We start from the raw sequence: 20,416 nt of genomic DNA on the forward strand, positions 1-20,416 counted from the left end.
AATGTTTTCTTATATGAATAGCTACTGATATACCAAGGCTACTTCTAGATGCCTTTTTTTTTTTTCCTGAGGAAGATTAGCCCTGAGCTAGCATCTGTTGCCAATCCTCCTCTTTTTGCTGAGGAAGATTGGCCCTGGGCTAACGTCCATGCCCATCTTCCTCTACTTTATATGGGATGCTGCCACAGCATGGCTCGATAAACAATGCATAGGTCCTCAACCAGGATCAGAACCTGTGAACCCCAGGCCGCTGAAGCAGAGCATGCGAACTTAACTGCCACGCCACCGGGCCGGCCCCTAGATGCCTATTTTTTTGCCACAGGTTCCACATTATTTTAAAAAATTGTTTCCTTATACATTATAATATATAATAAGGATTATTAATCCTGCTGCCCACTTTTACTTACCATTGCTTTATTCATTTAAGAGAATTATTTGATATCTTTACTTATTTTATTTTAAAGTTTAATTTTAGAAGAATTTTATTTCAAATAGCCTGTTGGAAATTTTGATTGATAATTCGTTATTTCCATTAACACATTTACTTGGAGAAGAATGGATATTCTGGAAACATTTTATTTTCGTATACAAGAACCCAGTGTCTTTTTCTATTTTCAAAATATTTTTGGTATTGTCTTTCACCTAAGGTTATCATTTTCTTCTCCTAATTCATATATGCATCATTAAATTAATTCCTAGGAATTTCATGCCTTTAAAAATTTAGATTGTAAACGAATTGTTTTCATTAATTAAATATTTTATCACATAAATTATATACCTATCCTATAGTTTTCTCTATCAAGATACTTTTATATTAAATAATATACTTTTTAGCTAATTCATTGAATTTGTAAAGAGAATAATCATATGACATATGTACTATATTCTTTTTCAAATCAATTTTTATACATTTTTTTTTTCTTGTTTCATTGTCCTGGTCAAAACTTCCTAAAATCTAGCCATTTTTTTGAATGCAGTTTCTCCCACTTACTCTTATGTTTATTGATATAATTTTCTATATATAGATTAAGCAATATTAAATAATAATCACGGTATAAAACTTTGAAAAAAAAAAGACAGCAGTTTTGATGTATTTCTCAAGTACACCTAACATTGATTCTGACTCCACATCACATTAAAGAGATATCCTTCTGCTCCCATTTTACACAAAAATCATTTATTTGCTTATTTATTTATTTATTTGAAATGACAAATAATGTTCAGTTTTATCCACGGATTTTTCAAAAATCCATGTGACAGAATACATGGTATTTTATGTTTAAGCTACTGATGGGTTGAATTATTTTAATAGATCATAAATTAATAGCTTCTTTTGATTGAACCACAGTTTTATTCCATTTGCCTTGAAACAAATGTGCTCATGTTTTAAGTAGGAAATGAGTTTGAGCTCTCGTTTTCTTCTTTTTTCAAGTATTTATATCAAGTCTAGATTGAGAAAAATTAAGAGAGATTTATCTTTGACTCTATTTGAGGATGACTCATACATCTTCAGAAATACTGTGGAAAAAAACATCAAGGAATTTGTTACTTCCACAAATATTTTATAAAAATATTTCTTCAATAACTTACAAAATCTTCCTTGTTGACTTATTGCAATATTCAAATATTTTCAATTTGAGTTATTTACATTAAAAAGATCCATTTCTGTTTTGTAAATTATTTGCATAAATCAAATTTGTAATATAAAAATATAAATAAATATTTGTTACTTTTATTTATTATTTTTTAAAGACTCTACTTTTCTAGAGCAGTTTTAGGTTCACAGCAAAATTGAGGAGAAGGTACATAGGTTTCCAATATACCCTCTGCCCTCACACATGCATTGCATCTTGCATTATTGATATCCCTCACCAGAGTTGTACATTTGTTACAATTGGTGAACATACACTGATACATCATAATCACTCAAAGCTCATAGTTTACACTAGGGTTCACTCTTGGTGTTGTACATTCCATGGGTTTGGACAAATGTATAACGCCATGTATCCACCATTACTGCATCCTATAGAATAGTTTCACTGCACGAAAAATATCCTCTGTGCCCTGCCAATTCATCCCTCCCTGCCAACCCCAACCCCTGGCAACCATTAATCTTTTTACTGTCTCCATAGTTTTGCCTTTTCCAGAATGTCATACAGTTGGAATCATACAGTATGTAGCCTTTTTGGATTGGCATCCTTCACTTAATAATACAAATTTAAGAGTTTTAAGCCATGTCTTTTCAAGGCTTGATAGCTCATTTCTTTTTAGGACTGAATAATATTCCACTGTCTAGATGAACCAAAGTTTATTTATCCATTCACCTGCAGAAGGACATCTTGGTTGCTTTCAAGTTTTGGCAACTATGAATAAAGCTGCATAAACATCCATGTGCAATTTTTTGTGTGGACATAAGTTCTTATTCATTTTTATAATATTAAATATATAATGATAATTTTATTCTTTCCACTTTTATGTTGCCCACCTTCCTCAATTTGTAAAACTGTTTTGTTTTTCTTTTTCAGGGAAGATTTGCCCTGACCTAACATCTGTTGCCAATCTTCCTCTTTATTATTTTTGTCCCCAAAGCCCCAGTGCGTGGTTGTATATCCTAGTTGTAAGTCCTTCTAGTTCTTCCATGTGAGCTGCCACCACAGCATGGCAACTGATAAACAGTGGTGTGGTTCCACTTCAGGGAAGCGAACCTGGACAGCCGAAGCGCTGAGAGCACCAAACTTTAACCACTAGGCCATCAGGGCTGGCTTGTAAAAATGTTTTTAATGCTCTACTTCACTCAATTGTGATTTAGGAAAATATTAATTATAAGACAATATTTGAAAAAGAGAGAAAGGAAAAAACATTTTCTTTTAAATAGTAAAAATTAGTATTTGAGGGACGTGGGGTAGAGATTTTTGTAGAAGTCAAATAGTATAGAGGATACTGTATAGTATGAAATTGTAATATTCCCATCACATTAAGTAGAGCAAAAGCTCTTTCTGGTCTGGGTAGAGAATGTTTGGAGAAATTTGGTGGAAACAAGAGTAGAGTTAGATAGTAGTGTGGGACCTGCTCTTTGTTCTCTCCGGAAGATTGAAACTTGATGAGATTTGGGTGGATGTGGAGAGAGGTCATAGAGATTTCGAAAAACACAGAGTAATTTCTCCTTTGATTCCCATAGCAGTGATGGCTACAAGCCCATTAAAGATGCCTTAGGTTCAGCATGGCCCCAGAGCAAAACTTACCTGGAAAGGAGACAGATTAGCAATGGCTGAGGGAAGTGGCAACATGGAAGGGTCTGAGGGCTGCTTCAGAATGACCTGGTCACTAGCATAATGTGAGGTAGGCTGCTGAAGGTCCCCCAGCCTAGGAGAGCAGGATGGGGGAGGATAGATGAACTGAGGCTCTGAGTAAATGTATAAAATGCTGGTTGCTGGATTTGGAGATCTAAGAGGGTCCAGGTGACCAGACCTCACAGCCTGAGGTCATGGCAGGTATCAGGACAGCAGCTGCTGAAGCTGACAATTTATTCCCGTGCTTCCCCTGATGCAGGACAATACCCAAGCCTCTCAGCCAGTGATCTGCCCAGGGAAAAGGAAAGAAGAAGGGGAAAAAGGAATCCTCAATATAACCCAATATTTACACAATAGTGCCCTAAGTTTTACATAGGCATTAACTAGTTATCATTCATTATCACAGTTGGATTTTTCCACCAGCAGAGGAAGCAGGAGCTGATGAGCACATCAAATTCAGTTGGGAGAAGAAGCAAACTTGTTACTTCTGCACATTTGACCGTGAGTGCAAATTTTTAACCTGCTTTATATTTTTAAATTTTATAAGTAGTTGAGAATTTGAGGTTATAATTGTACTACTGAATTACAGATTTAGTTCATTATCAGATAAGTTAAAATGGAAAAATTTGCTTCATATAGTGATGTTTTTCTTTCCTACATATACAGTATTGATTTTTCTAAATACTTCATAAACAATTGTAGGCTATACTTGGTATATACCTATTAATTCTACATTAATAATGATATCTCTCAGATCATTTGGATTCATATTTTTATCTGATTTATCAAAATTATGAGATTCAAAATTAAAATCTTTCTCTAAACTATGTTTCTATCAAACAACCCATACTAGAGTCACTGTTCTGCATGACCTGGGATGGCCGAATTATTGTAGCTATTATTTGCAAAAATTGAATATTGATCATTCTCAAGCTATTCTCCTGCTTAGTTTAGCTGGTGTCTGATTGACTCTCTCCCAAGTTCCAACATTGGCTTTTCTCCTTGTACTCTGCCTTCTAGTTCATTCTTCTGGCAGCATAACGGGAAAACCAGTGGCCACTTCCTTTAGCCAAGCTCCTGGGCCTCTGCATCATGGAACTGCCACACAGGCAGCTCACGTCAGAGGAATGTTAACCGACATCTAAATACTAGAAACGGCTAGTTTTTGATTGATATTTCATTTGATATATACATCTATTTAGTATAAGTGTTTTTAATTAGGAACCCCAATGATTATTATTTTACAATGGCCTTGATCTTTTCTTTTCCTTTTTTTTTTTTTTTAGTGAAGAAGATTGGCCCTGAGCTAACATCTGTGCCCATCTTCCTCTATTTTGTATGTGGGTCACCACCACAGCACAGCTTGATGAGTGGTGTGTAGGTCCGCATCCAGCATGCGAACCCATGAACCCTGGGCTGCTGAAGCAGAGCAGGCGAAATTAACCACGACACCACCAGGCCAGCCCCCTCAATGCCCTTGATCTTTTGATCTTAATTATTATTTTCAGTGGTACTAATTTTTCTAGTTTTGCTTTCCTTTTGTATAAATTTAATTGGTGTATCTTTGTCCTCAATTTCAACTTTTTTAAAAAAAGTAATTTTTGGTTATTTCTGCTATTGGTGTATTTATTGTAAACCACGTATGTCTGGTGTTTATTTATTAATGCAATATGAGACTATCTCCACCTGAAGGAATTTAGACAATTTTTAAGTTTGTTGCTATAATTATAAATATGATCAATATTGCTTTATTCTATTTTGTTTTCCAATTTTTTATTGTTATCTCTTTAATGTTTTTTGCTATGTAGACTGTGTAATGTTTACTATTTTGGAAATTTGACTTGGAAGATAATCACTATGATTATCCAGCTTCTCAAATTACAGCTTTAGATTACTTTCTATAAAGCGCAGGTTTGTTTTCTTCTGCTCCAATTTGTTCTTGAATTTTTCTTTGACTCTAACTTGTTCTGAATTTTAGTTACTTAATCTATTATTATTATTAATCAATCTGACCACTTTTTTTTTCCATTTTGAAATCCTTTTTAAGAAATTCTATTATGTGACAATTTGTTACAAAATTACATAAATTTGTGAGGTACATCAGCATCTATCTTCCTCCTGTTCACAGCCAAATGTTAAAAGCACCATCTCAGGATCTTCTCAGGCTGGATTCAAACCCAGATCTTCTTTGTACTTTCTATGGGATACTGGGCAAAATACCTAACTCTGTATGATTCATTCTCGTCATACATAAAATGGAATTAATGATAATACTTATCTCAATAGCTCAACTTGACTGGGTTAATATGAGAATTAAAAGATTTCCTAAACACAAAAAAGAATTTAGAACGAATCATGGGACATAGTTTTTGCTGTTGGTAGGATTGTTCTAATTGGCAGCAACTTCTCAGTTAAGAGGTTCTTCCAAGATGGTGTTTTATGGCATTATTTTCAACAATTTCTGAATAAAAACTATAGAGATAGTAACTTTTCTACTATTTTTCAGTCTGGAGGTTGCAATATTTTATATTCATATTTTATATCAATAGCAATTAAACTAAGTAAAGTTTTTGTTTTTGAATTAATAATCAAATAGACTCTTCTGTTAAGTTCCTAAAGAAGTTTTCTTCTGGTTTTCAGAAAGCTGGAACTAAATGTGCTATGTGCTCCTTTAAAAAGGCCCATTCATCATTTCTAGCTTCATATATGTATTGAGAGAGAAAGAAAAAGAAAGAGAAGGCCTTGATATAATTTTATGATCACTGTTAATTTTCAATGATTTTTCTTTCAAATTTAGGAAAAATAGTAATTATACAATGGAGTGTAAAATTCTGTATCATTTGTTCTTCAAGGAGGTGGAATATCTTCTCAGGTTCATGTCCTTCTGCATTCTTCTCATTCAGTCATCAGTCTAAGCATTGGTTATTTTTTTGTTTAATTTCCTAAATTTCTATCCTAAAATGGGAGTTTTCTCAGTTACTTCAATTGCTGTGTTGTATAAACTATTATTTTTGTTGCCTCACATATCACTATCATGTTTATAATTGCCCATGTACTTCCTTTAAGCTTTAATGAGTCTTCTTGAATTAATCTTTATTTTTAAGCCATAAGGCTGCATTCGACAAACCTCTTCATTCACTAATTTCATTGTCTAGGAGACTGGTGATGATTTTTGCCTCTCTATTTGGACTCTTGCATATTTCACCATGGGGCAAATATTGATAATATTGAGTAGAGACTATGATCTGCATGAAGTAGCCCAAAGGCCTTCAGTATATGGCTCACAGAACTGGAAACCCAGCTTCCATTAGATCATGGGCTCATCCATTGATTGGCAGCTTAAAGTTGCCAAACACTTTCCAACAAAAATCTATCCTATCCAACCAGTGATTTTCAGTTAATATTAATCAAACACTCTAATTTTTATTCTGTTATCAACTCTCAGAAAAACTTGAAAAAGCCAATTCTGATTTTTTGATACAAATCCAGCTCATTAAGTGGTTGTTGAGTCCCCACTTTCTGTGAGGCAAGACTCAAGGCCCTGTGGTGAAATTAAGAATAAATCACACACCATTTCTCTCTTCTAGAAATGTGGCACCAGTCACTGAAGACAAATACATCTTCTGTGATATTGGTCTTTGTCCATGGTTTCTCACTTATAGCTCCCAAAACCCTTGGAATTTCCTGAGTGATAAGAGCAATGGGAATATCTTTTGCTATGATATTTGGTCTCTTGTCCGCTGCTCCTGAAAATGATTTAGAGCCATAAAGATAAAATAGATGTCTTGTAATTCATAAAACGCTCCTTTCCACCACAACTGGCTTTATGTTAATGAGGTGACTTTTGGAAAGTACCTAAGGATGGGGGCTGATTGCCAGAGCAGCAACCTTGAATAGAGGCTTGCAACTGTCAAATCTACCTCCTGATTTCCAGGGAAGGACGAGGAGCTGGAGGTTGAATCAATCATCAATGGCTAATGATTTAATCAATAATCTTTATACAATGCAGCTGCCATAAAAATTCAAAAGGATGGGGTCCAGAAAGCTCCCCAGTTGGTGACCCAGAACACTTCCATGTGCCACAGTGCCGGAACCCAAACTCCGCAGGAACAGAAGCTCCTTTGTTTGAGACTTTGCCCTATATATTTCTTCAGCTCACTGTTGATTTGTATATTTTAATATCCTTTGTAATAAACTGGTAATATAGTGGGTAAACTGGTTTCCTGAGTCCTGTGAGCTGCTCTAGCAAATTAGTTAAACCCAAGGAGGGGGTTGTTGGAACCTCTGATTTATAGCCCGTCGGTCAGAAGCACAGGTAACAACCTGGGCTTGAATTGGCATCTGAAATGGAGGGCAGTCTTGTGGGACTGTGCCCTCAACCTGTGAAATGTGATGGCATCTCTGGGTACTTTGTGTCAGATTGAGTTGAATGGTAGGACACCCAGCCGGTGTCTGACAATTGCTCGGTGGTGTGGGGAGGTCCTCGCTCCACATTGGAACTTGGTGGCCAGAACCCTTTTATCCTCTATCAAACTGGTGTAAGGCAAAGTATGGTAAACACAAAGAGACAGACTGTGCTGTACAAGCAAATAGAAAGGAGCTAGTGATTTTGACTGGAGGAATTTTAGAAATATCTTGAGAAAGTAAACATTGAATTGGAGTTTGAAGAAATAACAGAATTTGAGGCATGCAGTTGGGAATATAGACATTACAGAAAAGTGTATGAGGAAAAATATGGAGGGCAATATAAAGGACAACTTTTTATAGGAAACAAAATGTAGTTTGTTCGATGATGTCTATACTAGTAACACAAAGAATAGGAAGCCAAAGAGTTTTAAGTTATAAATAAAATTAGCAAGGTAAGTTGGACCATATGAAAAGGACTTTGAATGCTGGACTGAAAAAAATTTGAATTATCAGGGACTTTCAGCAGGGAAATAGTAAAAATCAACAAGAAGATATCACTAATTAAACTGAGAGGGTAGAGGTTAGATTTAGGGGGCTCAGTTCAACCTCAGCTAAGAGGTAATGGAAGCCTGAAACATACAGGACACTTGTTACAGTGTCAGGAAGCCAGATGCCCTGAGCCATTCTCTCCGGACAGTAGTATGATAAACTTACTTGTTTTAAGTCTTTGCTCAGATGACACCATCTCAGTGATGCCTACCCTGATCAACATATCTAAACTTGCAATGTGTTTCCCTCCATCTTTGAACTCCCAATCCCATTACCTTGATCTATTTTTGTTCTTCTTTCCACAGCATTTGCCATCTTTTTATTTACTATGTAAATTACTTACTTGTTGTGTAAGTAAAGTACAGTTTGTCTCTCCTGCCACAATACAAGCATCGAGAGGGGAAGTGTCTTTGTTCTTTCACTACATATCCCATGCACGAAAAAGGATGCCTGATACATAATAGATACCGAATAAATATTTGTTGAACGTTTTGGAATATCTCTCCAAAAAAATGTTTCCCAAGGACACAGAAAATATCTTATTCATTTTTGAATATTTAATGAAAGAGATATGATTCAAACATAATAGATTCAACAAATATTTGTTGAATTGGATCAAAAAAGAACACCAGCAATTTTCTTCTAAAACTGCTTTTGCCTTATTGTCCTTCTTTTTGTCAATTCCGCTGCTTTCTTCTCTTACCCTCTTGTTTGTTTGCTCTTGGAAACTGCATGGCATGCCTTTCATTGATCTTAGTGGTCAAGAAACCCAGGTGTTAGATTGCAAAGTTTCACTCACAGTCTGGGTGTCTTGGGCAACATTGTCCATCTGGAAACCTAATGGGTTTGCTGGTGTCACAGGTGAGCTCGAACTGGTTGAATCCCAGAGGACAGCCTGCTTTGATGTTAAATGTATGAGGGCCCAGAACCTGCCACTCTCTCTTCCTTTGATCTCATTCCTCCTTTGTCTGGCATTTGCTTGTCTCTTTTTCAATCTGTGATGTTACATTCGTGACAATGAGTTCACTCCTCCTTATTGGCTTTTTCTTTGGCTCCATTGAAATTTAGGAGCCTTCCTGTTCTGAAAATTCCTTTTTCTGTCGAACTTGGATTCCTGATACTTTTGAAGTTTCTCAGGTGTAAATATTTGTCTCGTTTTTGCTCTGATAGTCCACATTGTAATGGAAGGTGTATGAAAAAGGATCTGAATGGCTGTCTTCCTTTTCAACCTTTAAACTTGCACTGGCTTGGTGTTTGTTGAGCCATGTGGAGTCTTCATGGTCCTTCTGCAGGAGCAGCCCACCATTGGCCTTTGGAACGATTTCAAAATTTGATGAATTTCTACTATTTCAAATGAAACCAGAAATATCAATTTTCTTGTGAAATCTCTTGATGTTTAAATATTACCCTGAATTCAAATATTTACAAAAAAGAAAATCATCATATAGTCCAAATGAGACGATGGCAGTCAAAATCTTTCCTAGGGTCACCATTTTATGGCTTCTGCCCCACTGTTTGACTTGATAATAACTCACTCCGTAACTTCTTTGGAATGTCTGCTCTCTTTAACTTTAAAAGGCTTATAGTGCATATGATGTCTTATTTTTTTTTCCTACTCTGAGGTCACATATTGCAGGGAGGTAATTGGTTAGCTTTTCATCAAAAGTTACCTCTTCTTTATTGCTTCTCTAATCTATTCTTTCACAAACTCCCAGTGTCCCCTTATTTCAGCATGAGAATTATCCTCTTTCTGTTTTGCTGGAGACAGAGAGTGAGCAATATCTGACCCAGACACAGCCCACCTTGTTTATAGAAAGTGCCTCATTCGTGGTCATGCTCCCTGCCCGACACTGCAGGTCCACATCTACACCATCCACTCTGGTTTTGTCTTATGACCCAAGCCCAACTGTTGCCCCTTACCCTTCAGTTGGATGTGGCTTCACTAGTTCAACCCTCAGCATCGTCTCTTGGACAAGGTTTTGATTCAGTAATAACAATAGTGGCATTTCTTGATTAGATTTATACATCGGGCACTGTGCTTAGAGCTTACATTCACTATTTTTTCTCTAAATTTTGAGTCGGATATTATTATTTGCTCCACTTTGAAGCTGAAGAAAACAATGGGATGCAGAGGTTTAGCAGCTTGACTGAGGCCTCATAGCCAAGAGGTGGAGTTGCTGGAATTTCAAGCCGTTCAATCCAGAGCCCTATTTCTTAACCACCAAACATTTCGTCCCCTCTGTCTCCCAGTTCTGGTTCCATAGAGTAACCCCCTCAGGGCATCAGGACCCAGGCTAAGATGAACAATTAGGCCTGGTTTACCTGAAACTTTCTCCTTTTTAAAACTGAAGGTCCCACATCCCCACTTAGTCCTGGGCAAACTGTGCCACACACTATTTGGTGAGCCTTCTGCAGTCACCTTGAGGGGAAGAAAAGGAACGGTGATGTACAATTATAGGAGAAACCAACAACATTTTCTCAACAACATAACTCAGCTCCTCCTATTTTCTCTGCCATTGAGAACCCTATGTTCTCAATCTACTACTAGCTTTTGCACCAGGGGCTGTATTCAGACCACATTTTTTATTATTGTTAGTCTTGCTCCTGGCCCAAATCTGGCCAATTTTTAGCCTATGGTTCCTGTCTCTAAATGGGTATCTTTTTACAGACTCACAGACATCAAGTGCTGACATAGCCCAATTGATTCAACACATATTAATAATTATTTTTTTCTGAATGAATTTATAATATTTTTACCTTAGTTTTCTTGGACAATGGGTTAAATCATGTATGTTTCAGTATTCAAGCAAGGAGTTCCTTGGAAATCCTGTCTTCAGTCCATCAAGTGTGGACACCCAGGCAAGTAGGGCTCCTGCTGTGGAGCTGGCACTCTGGAGGGCCCCACTCTGGCCCTCCTCCAGTCACATCCTGCCCCACTGGGGAAGGTGTATGTGAGCCAACAGGAAAGGACTATAGGAAGCTGCCGGCACCCTTCTACCATGATCCTCCTACACAGCATCCTGGAGTTTCCTGCCTACACAGTTCTGAAGCTGCTCTGAGGGCCTGAACTGTTCTCTCCCCTGTCTGTCCTCCTGAGGGCGAACCATGGACCCATAGGTTTGAGGAGTGTCCAAGGAGTAGCTGCTTATGGTGTGGTCTGGGCTTGGACATGTGGGATGTTGTTGTGAAGGGACAATTGTCAAAGTAGGAGAGTAAAGCATATTTTATTCAAGTTTGTTAGCTTATTGATAACTCTTTAAATATTTAGACTTGTAGTGTGTGGGCCTCTACTTGTACTCTTGCCTCAGGCCCTACAAATATTTGAGTGGGGCCTGGCTAACTTTATAATATTTTATTAATAATTACAATAATTTAGCCAAATTCAGCCAGTCACAAAATGTTTTATTAGGTAATTAAAACCTACTACCAGTCCCCCTAATAGCAGCTGAGATAAAATAAAAAGGAATTTTATCATGTGTTCTTTTAGGTCACGTTAATAAAAACAACGATTTTTGGGGGGTATAATTCTAGTATTGAAATATTCCCTCTGTCCTGTTCAACACAACTAGTTTACTTTTAGTCTACATTTAAGGGAAGTCTTTCTATTCCATTTCACTGTTACAAAACTTGGGGAAACATAAAATTAGCAAGTCCACACGTCACAACAACGTTAAATCTAAAACCAGGAAGAAAAATGGCACCAAGTAGTGTGGTTTCAAGCCTTTTGTACATGCGGAGGCCAGGATGAGGACCCCAGCCTGTGCTTGTGTCTTGAGGGATTATCCCTGCTTCACAGAGAACAGCCGGTCACCAGAAGGACCTCTGGGTGAACGGCTACACAGACCTGGGCTCAGATCCTGCTTCTGTTGCTCAGTGCCTATCAGAGAATGGAGATGAGGAGTCCTCAGTCTCTCTTGTCTTGGTTTTATGTTTGTGATAGAGGGTGGAATAATCTCCCTGACTAGGCTTTTTTAAGGGTAAAACAAAATCACAAAATATCACACAAAACAGAAGCCCCTTTTTTCCCATTTTTTCCTTATTTCCAGTTTGCATCTATTTATTTTTTTCTTTATTTTATTTTCTTACGTTAATTTTCCTCCATCTAAGCCTTCTACTTTAGTCTTGCAATTGAATTTCCAAAGAAAAAAAGGATCGATAACAATTATACTACCACATGATCTGGAAAACAGTTTCCCTAGTGATCTGCAGTTATTTTGATCCTCAAATAAATAGTTGTTGTTATGTCTGGCCAGTCCTTTAGTCATGTCTGAGTTCTAAGAGAAGTGTCCATTAGGCAACGTCAAGCTAAAGGAAGGCGGCAGCAGGGGGTGGCCCTGGAGCAAGTGGACCTCTTAGGAACTTCTCAAAGGAAGAAAAGTAGGGTGTGAATTGTAGGCTTTTATAATTCACAGAAAGAAACTTCCTTTATAGTACTTACATATTCATCGAGTGTGTATTGTGTACCAGACACAATTCTATAGAAATAAATGAAAGTAAAAAATAAAATCTTGACTCTTATTATGAGTTTAAATTCTGTGGCTAGGGTGGGGATGATGAAGGAGATAATTTAAAATAAGTAAATTTAGGGGGTGCCCCGTGGGGCAGTGGTTAAGTTCATGCACTCCGCTTTGGCAGCCTGGGTTCCCAGGTTTGGATCCCGGGTGCAGACATACACCACTCATCAGCCATGCTGTGTCAGCAACCCACATATAAACTGGAGGAAGACTGGTTCAGATGTTATTTCAGGGCTAATCTCTCTCAGCAAAAATCAATAAATAAGTAAATTTAAAAACAAATTATACAGTGATGTGTTTTTTTTTAAATTATGAATAAAAATAAATCAGGATGCAATTTTAGAAGCAAATATAAGAAATATCTTTTAAGTTATGTATGTGGTATAAAATTTAAAAAGTTTAAAAAGAGTATACAGCAAAACATAAGGCTTCCTTCTTTGTTCATCCCACTCTCATTATCTGCCTTATCTGTCTATTTAATGTCCTTCCAGAGATTTCTGTGCTTACACATGGTTTCAAGTCTATGTATTCTTTTCTATTTTTTAAAGACAGATACTATTTATACTATAGTGCACATTGATTTTTCTTTTCATCTAACAATTCATATTGGAGATGGTTCCACATCAGAACACATAGGGCTGCCTCATGCTTTTTAATGGGTGCATAATACTTTTCTGTGGGTTTGTCAGGCACACACACAAAACAAGGAAGAGCCCGAGGCCAAGGCCTGACTGATCAGCTGGTAAAGGTAAAGGAGCCGCTTTTAGAATCAGCTGGTTTGTGACTTGCATAGACAGCACAGGGAAGAACAGCCAAATGCTGCAGCTCCCCTACAGCTCACACATCAAAAGAGATGATACCAAAATAAATGGGTCAGATGACCACAACGCGAGCTGTGGGATACCGCATTGCTACAGATCTAATTCTAGACTTCCCCTAAGCAATTCTGTGTGATGCAGCTCTATTCTGGGAGGGCAGGCCAGAAAACCACATGCGCCATCAGAACCTAGGCGGCGCCGAGGAATGTGTCATGACAGCCCCCCATGGGCAGGGAGGCGAGAGGGAGATGGCCAGCTCCTTGCAGGTCTCCATCCCCTTGTCTATCAGGAGGACCACGAGGTGTCCCGCCTAGACTCAGATCAGCTGTGCAGCAAGCCTTTGGCAGCGTGGCCTGAGTGGACCATGAGAGGTCACCAGGGCACCCTGCTAGAGCTGTTTCCCTAGGGGGCTTACCATAATTTTTAATTAACCCCTTTTTGATGGATTCTTGGGGAATTTTTAATCTTTGATTATGCCTAACATATAGCCCATTGCACACTTTTGCTTACAACTGTAGGATAAATTGCTAGAAACAGAATTGTTCTGTTGAAGAGCACATGTTTCCAATTTTTTTTTTTTTTTTAAAGATTTTATTTATTTTATTTTTTCCCCCCAAAGCCCCAGTGGGTAGTTGTATGTCGTAGCTGCACATCCTTCTAGTTGCTGTATGCGGGACTCCGCCTCAGGATGAACGGAGAAGTGGTGCCTCGATGCGCACCCGGGATCCGAACCCGGGCCACCAGCATCGCAGCGCGTGCACTTAACCACCAAGCCACAGGGCCGGGGCCATGTTTCCAATTTTGAAGATGTTGCCCTTCCTTGTATTAATTACAGTCCCACTACCAATGTATGAAATATTTCTGGTTTCTTCATATCCATGCAAACATTAAAGTTTTTATCTTTGCAATCTAAGTTAAAAATACCATTGTAGCATGAATTTGCATTCTGATTTTTATGAGTAAGGTTGAGCATCTTTTCATATATTTGAGAACAATTTGTGTTTTTTAATATTCATGTTCTCTTATATTGAGTTTTTCCATTGAGTTATCTTTAAAAAAATTTGTAGGAGTTTTTATTTATTAATTTAATTTGAAGTACTTTTCCAAATTATTTGGGAGGGTGACATCATTATATATGTATTTTTTGTGGAAAGTCACATGGAATCTTTTGAATTTTATATGGACAAAATTTTTGATCTTTTATTTCCAGGTTTCTGAAATTTATGTCTTACTTAAAAGGACCTCCCACAATCTTCAATTATAAAAATATTATCTTATGTTTTCTTTGAAACTTTAAGAAAACTTATTTTTGAAGACGTGAACACACATGTATTTTTAAATGCTTAGAGGGTTTAGTTTAACCTAGTTGTGCTTTTTTTTTTACTATGAATTCTTATTAAGATATATATATTTTTGTAAAATACCTTTTCAGTATTTATGACATGATAGCATATATATCATATAATTTTTTAAGTAGTTTTGGTGCTTTTAAGACAGCTATGTAAAACAGGATCACTGAGTGCTCTTGATAAGACTTCTTGGATCACAAGGATCTCAAAGAAATAGGATCTCACTAAAATCCTAAAAATATCTCTTTTCTAAAAGCTTTCTGCTCCAGGCCGGAAGTGAAGGGAACTGCTTTAGTCTCTCCTTCAAGCATTTGGAGAAAATCATATGGGCTGAGTGATACGAACTGAGAAGACATTCAATGAGAAGTAAAGGATCTACATTCTTTCTACTTCTTATTTTTTTGACAGAAGATTCCATGAGCCCTTGCCTGTGTTTGCCTTCTAGGTGGGAGGAGAAGCAGAAAACTGTGTACATCTCAGTGTGGCAAATTTCCTATTAGATGCATCATAGAAATACATTATATCACTTTGATTGATATCCTTAAGGTCGTCTAAGATGGAGGGATGAAAGCTACCATATTTTCTTGCCAAATATTACCACATCATGCTAAAATTTGACGAGGAATGTAGATTTGCATAATAGAATTAGCTCTGATATAGAATTTGATAGAGTACAACTCTAGAGCAGCAGTACATGCTCTGACACTGGGTCATTGGAACCCAGGGACCTGGATTCAGTCATCCTTCCAGCTGGAAGGATGCAGGCCTCATATGTGCACACATGGTCTCATGGCAGAAATTAAATCAATAACCTAGATTCTGATTAATAGACAACATTGTTATAAAATAGACCTTAGATTTAGATATCTCATTTAGCTCCATTCCTTCCAATAAATGTGCTCATATCGCTTCTGGGTAACTGAAGTTAAGAGTTTTCATTTCCCAGATTTACACAACTAGTTAGTGGTAAAGCGGTGATTAGAACAAGACTCCTGGCCCCAGTGCTCTTTCTTCTCCGCATAGCCTTTACGGTGACTCTTCAAAGGCTGGAGAGCTCCAGTTGTTCTGGAGACTTCTCCCAACACATAACTCTTGTGTTCTAGTACAGCCAACGTCAACGTCACTGTTACAGCCAATCTGTCTCTTTATGATCACTGGAGCAAGCTGGCTGCACACTCTGGAAGGGGCTCGCATTCTCAGAAGCAGAGGTTGCTTCAGAGGAACATTTCAAGGTGTTTCTTTCCTAGGAAATACTTTTTATACGGCACCATGAAATTCAGGCATTTCCTGAAGAAATCTGTCCCAATTTCACAAATTGAGTGACGTCATTGGATTTCATTTCCCTAAATGCTGACATTCACTTCCATGCCATTCAGCTGTATCCCATATAGGTTCTATACACAGGAGACCATAGCTAGGTAGACACAGGCTTGAAAATAAATGTTAAATCAGGCAACTGAGTGAATTTTAGATCCATCTGCTAGACCACTAGAAGTAAAGTATTTGGGGAAATAGTAAGACTTAAAGAAGATTTTATGTTTTTTGCTTTCCTCAAGTTTGTAAAAGATATCTCTTTGCTTTAAGATAATTCCAATATTGTGTGTGTTCTTTTCCAATCACTTAAACAAAGTTGACAAAGGAGAATGATTGATTTTCATGGATGAACAGTTATCAGCAACTCAAAAAAATCTACAGGGTATCTTGCATTCTGAGTCAAAGAGTGACAAATTCTCTTTTGAAGTTAATGAATGGCATATCTTATTAACAGTATGCTACTCTAAGGTTAAGATCAAAAGAGGAGATCTTAGGGCCGGCTCAGTGGTGTACTGGTTAAGTTCGCGCTCTCTGCTTTGGTGTCCCGGGGTTCACAGGCTTGGGTTCTGGGCACAGACCTATGCACACTTATCAAGCCATGCTGTGGCAGGCATCCCACATACAAAGTAGAGGAAGATGGGCACGGATGTTAGCCCAGGGCCAATCTTCCTCAGCAGAAAAAAAAAAAAAAAAAGAGGAGGATTGGCAACAGATGTTAGATCAGGGCTAATCTTCCTCACAAAAAAAAAAAAAAAAGAGGAGATTTTTCTTACAGCTCCTGATAGTGATTGGAAAAAGAATGTCAGATTCTAATTTTTCAATTATTCATCTCCACCTCCACTGTACTATTATCTGTACCACTAGCGACTGAAATTGTCTCCGAACTGGGTTTCCTACCATCTGTCCAGCAGCCCCCTCCTCCACCTACCCACAAGTCTAAGCTTCAGAATAATTGCTTCAGAGTAACTGCTCCAAAACAGTGGTTCTCAAACCTTAAGGCGCATCAGAGCCGGCTGGAGGATTTCTAAAAACGGATTTCTGAGCCCCTCTCCCAGAGTTTTTCATTTAGTAGGTCCGGGTGGAACCTGAGTATTTTCATTTTTAGCAAATCTCCAGCAGATGCCAACTGGGCTGGCTCCTGAAACCCGCATTCAGAATTACTAGTCTAAAACATAAACCTGGCCACACCACCCTCCTGCAGAAAGTCCTTGAGTGGCTCCTCATCCCCCAAGGTCTAAGTTCCTTCACATGGCTCACAGGGCCCATCCTCACCTGGGTCTTCCCTAATTATTATGTTTTATCTCTCACTGTCCCGGGACTCAAGTGGTATATTGACAAAAGTTTAAAATCTGACTCTTCAGGGTGTGACACAGACACAGCCATGTATGTACATGTGTATGTATGCATGTGTGTGTGCCTGTACACAAACATAAGATTATTTTACTGATATAAGCAGTGTGGAGACACAATTTACAAATAATAATAAAAATATACAGTGATCTTTATTGTAAATTCCATATAACCAATTGATTCAATCATTATAGAATGCTTTTGTTGATTTTTCACTGAACTCTTTTACCTGTAATCACATACAGTCTCTGTCACATATTCTTTTTTTAAATTCCTTAGTTTTTTAAACAACTCTTGACAAACATAAAAATTATTCTTAACACACAGGCTGGAGAAAAACAAGCTTCAAGCCAGACTTGCCCTACAGGCTATAGTTTGCCCATCCCTGGTCTAGACAATCAATAAAACAATAAATCAAACTGTGATTTATAGTATTTGCCAATATCCATTGTATAAATATTCCCACCATGGTGGATTTCAAGCTATCAAAGAGATGAAACTGAACATGGAATTGGGAAGAGACGTACTGTGGTAGACCAATACATATAGAGTATTTCCGCCACACAGCTACAGCAGTAGTGAAAAACCTCCAGAGTACATATAGATAGATGCATAGATAGATAGGATACAGCAAAGTAATTAGGAATCAATGAATGTATTATCTTTTAAAAATTCTTTATTGTATTATAAGTTTATATATCTTAATTTTTAGTAATGGTTGTGTTTACCAGCCAGTTGACAAAATTCCTGAAAATCTATCAGTTGGCCCCCATGAGTCGGTACCAGCTGGCTCCAGCACACCACTGCCTACCCATTGTTTCAAACAGCATAGATATTGGACTGTGACATTTCATGTCCTGTGCCCCGCACACCACGCTCTCTGGACCTGACCTCCTTTTCTAACCTTCCTCATCAGGCTAACCTGACTCCCCCGTCAAGATGTTAGCAGCATCTCCTGCTGGAAGCCTTCCACACTCTTTCTAGGTAGAGCTGCGTGCTCTCACCCCGGTCTTCCCGCGGTGCCTGGTGCTGCGCTCTGCTGTAGCTCTCCCCTCTTTGTTCCACAGTGGCATATCTCCAGGTCTGACTCTGCTATTGACTGTAAGCTTCTCCACCTCAAGGACTCTGCCTCAGTCAGCTCTGTGTTTTTATTGCCTAGAACAGAGCCTGATATATAGTAGGGGTGCAATATATACATCTGGAACTGAACTACTAGCAAAGATGGATAACTCTTGGCTGCCAGCTTGCAGAACTTTGTGCAACTTTCTTTGTACTATAGACTTGAAACAACGGTCCATACGTATTAGTCAAAAGTTTGCATAGGAATGAAGGTTAAAAACAAGTGCCTATAGTGCAGATTTTAGGTTACTTTGGATTTTGTTTGTAATTTCTTTTTTTAATTGAGGTATAATCGACACATAAAATTATATTAGTATAATTTCTATATCTTCCATTACCCCAGCTAATTGAAGTGATTTTTGAAACAAGAACAACTGAGTGTAACCAAGAGACTAGATGGTGATACATGGAGGCTACAAGCAGAAAAAAATTTTAAAGTAAAAGGGAGACTGCGATTTTAAAATGCACACTATTAGCTGACACCTTGTGGGCTACCACCATTATTGCCAAGGCATTTTCCGCAGAATCACTGCTCAGATTCTCTGCTTGGACTCCTCCACTGTAGTCTGACTGGGATTCGATGGAGGAGGAGATAAGCCCAGGGTAAGATTTTGTCAGGGCCCCACATCTCCTCTCAATTGCTCTTTTGTTTACTGATCTTACTGATCCTGAGCAAGGGGGCTGGGACCTGCAGGGAGAGTCAACTCACCTCATAGTCGATGTCTAAGGCATCCGCTTCGCCCTTGGTCCGGAAGTGCTGTGTGTGTTTGTCCACAGTGAAGTTCACCTGCTTGCCGACACGCTCGATGAGGACTGAGTGCCAGTGCTGGTCGTCCAGGAGGCTGCCCAGGGTGGCTGAGGGTGGGCTGCTGCTGAGCCGAGGTTTGCTGTCATCTGTGAAGGGGAGAGGAAGACACGATGATGTCTGTGCCCAAGGGAGCCTTGAGTACTAGAATGTCCCGCAAGCAAGGCCAGCTGTCTCTATCCTAAAGGTAAGGAATGATTCTTTCTCCACAGGCCCAGAACTGTGCTGGCCTTCTAAAGGAAAACAAGCTTTACCCTCAGATTTCAGGACCAAATTCTAGGTCAATTGATAATACATACCCCTTCTAGACATGAAATGACATGTTTTCAGCACTTGAACAATTAAATAATAAAAGGAACTATACCCTAATGGCTATATGAATAATATTGAATATAGGACTTATCACACTTAGAAATAATACACATTCTTTGCATTTGAATGGCTCTTGAGTGGAGAAAGTGGATCTTGAGTTGTGCTTTGGAGTGAACTATGGATGAGAAAGGGAAGACGGTGGGCACACTGAGTTAGGTAAGTCTCTGGGCAAAGGCAAAGATGAGGGAAGGATCATTTTAGCTGCCATTTTCAACAGCCTGCTATATGAATAGCACTTTGGTAGGGATTTTTTAACCTCAATCTTGAATCCTCTGAGGGAAAATGATTCTCTGCATTTCACAAATAAGGAAGCCGAGGCTCAGTGAGGCTGAGCGTGCATGCCCCAGAGGTGCAGCTGGGATTTGAATCCAGGTCTGCTTGACACTTTTTCCTCTGACCACCACAGGGGTCACATGTGTGGACTCAGCCTAGGTTGAGTTTGGGAGACACCCCTTGGGAGGATATGAGAGATTCAGGTGGAGAGGTACATTTTTCAGTCTAGTCTGCCTGGTTCTCCGCCCCCCCTCCA

General features: G+C 38.4%; 1 protein-coding gene across 3 annotated transcripts in view; it reads right to left on the minus strand.

Annotated features, from left to right (window-relative positions):
• CNTNAP5 (contactin associated protein family member 5) overlaps positions 1-20,416 on the minus strand; it is a 760,035-nt gene that overhangs the window by 374,971 nt on the left and 364,648 nt on the right. For all 3 annotated transcript variants that reach the window (XM_014782496.2, XM_087435029.1, XM_087435030.1), the window contains one exon: positions 19,420-19,604. In XM_014782496.2, the coding sequence (XP_014637982.2) occupies positions 19,420-19,604 (185 nt within the window). The remainder of the gene's footprint in view (positions 1-19,419; positions 19,605-20,416) is intronic.

Source organism: Ceratotherium simum, chromosome 9 (genome assembly GCF_057802395.1).
Source record: "Ceratotherium simum simum isolate JZ-2026a chromosome 9, ASM5780239v1, whole genome shotgun sequence".
Taxonomy (NCBI): domain Eukaryota; kingdom Metazoa; phylum Chordata; class Mammalia; order Perissodactyla; family Rhinocerotidae; genus Ceratotherium; species Ceratotherium simum.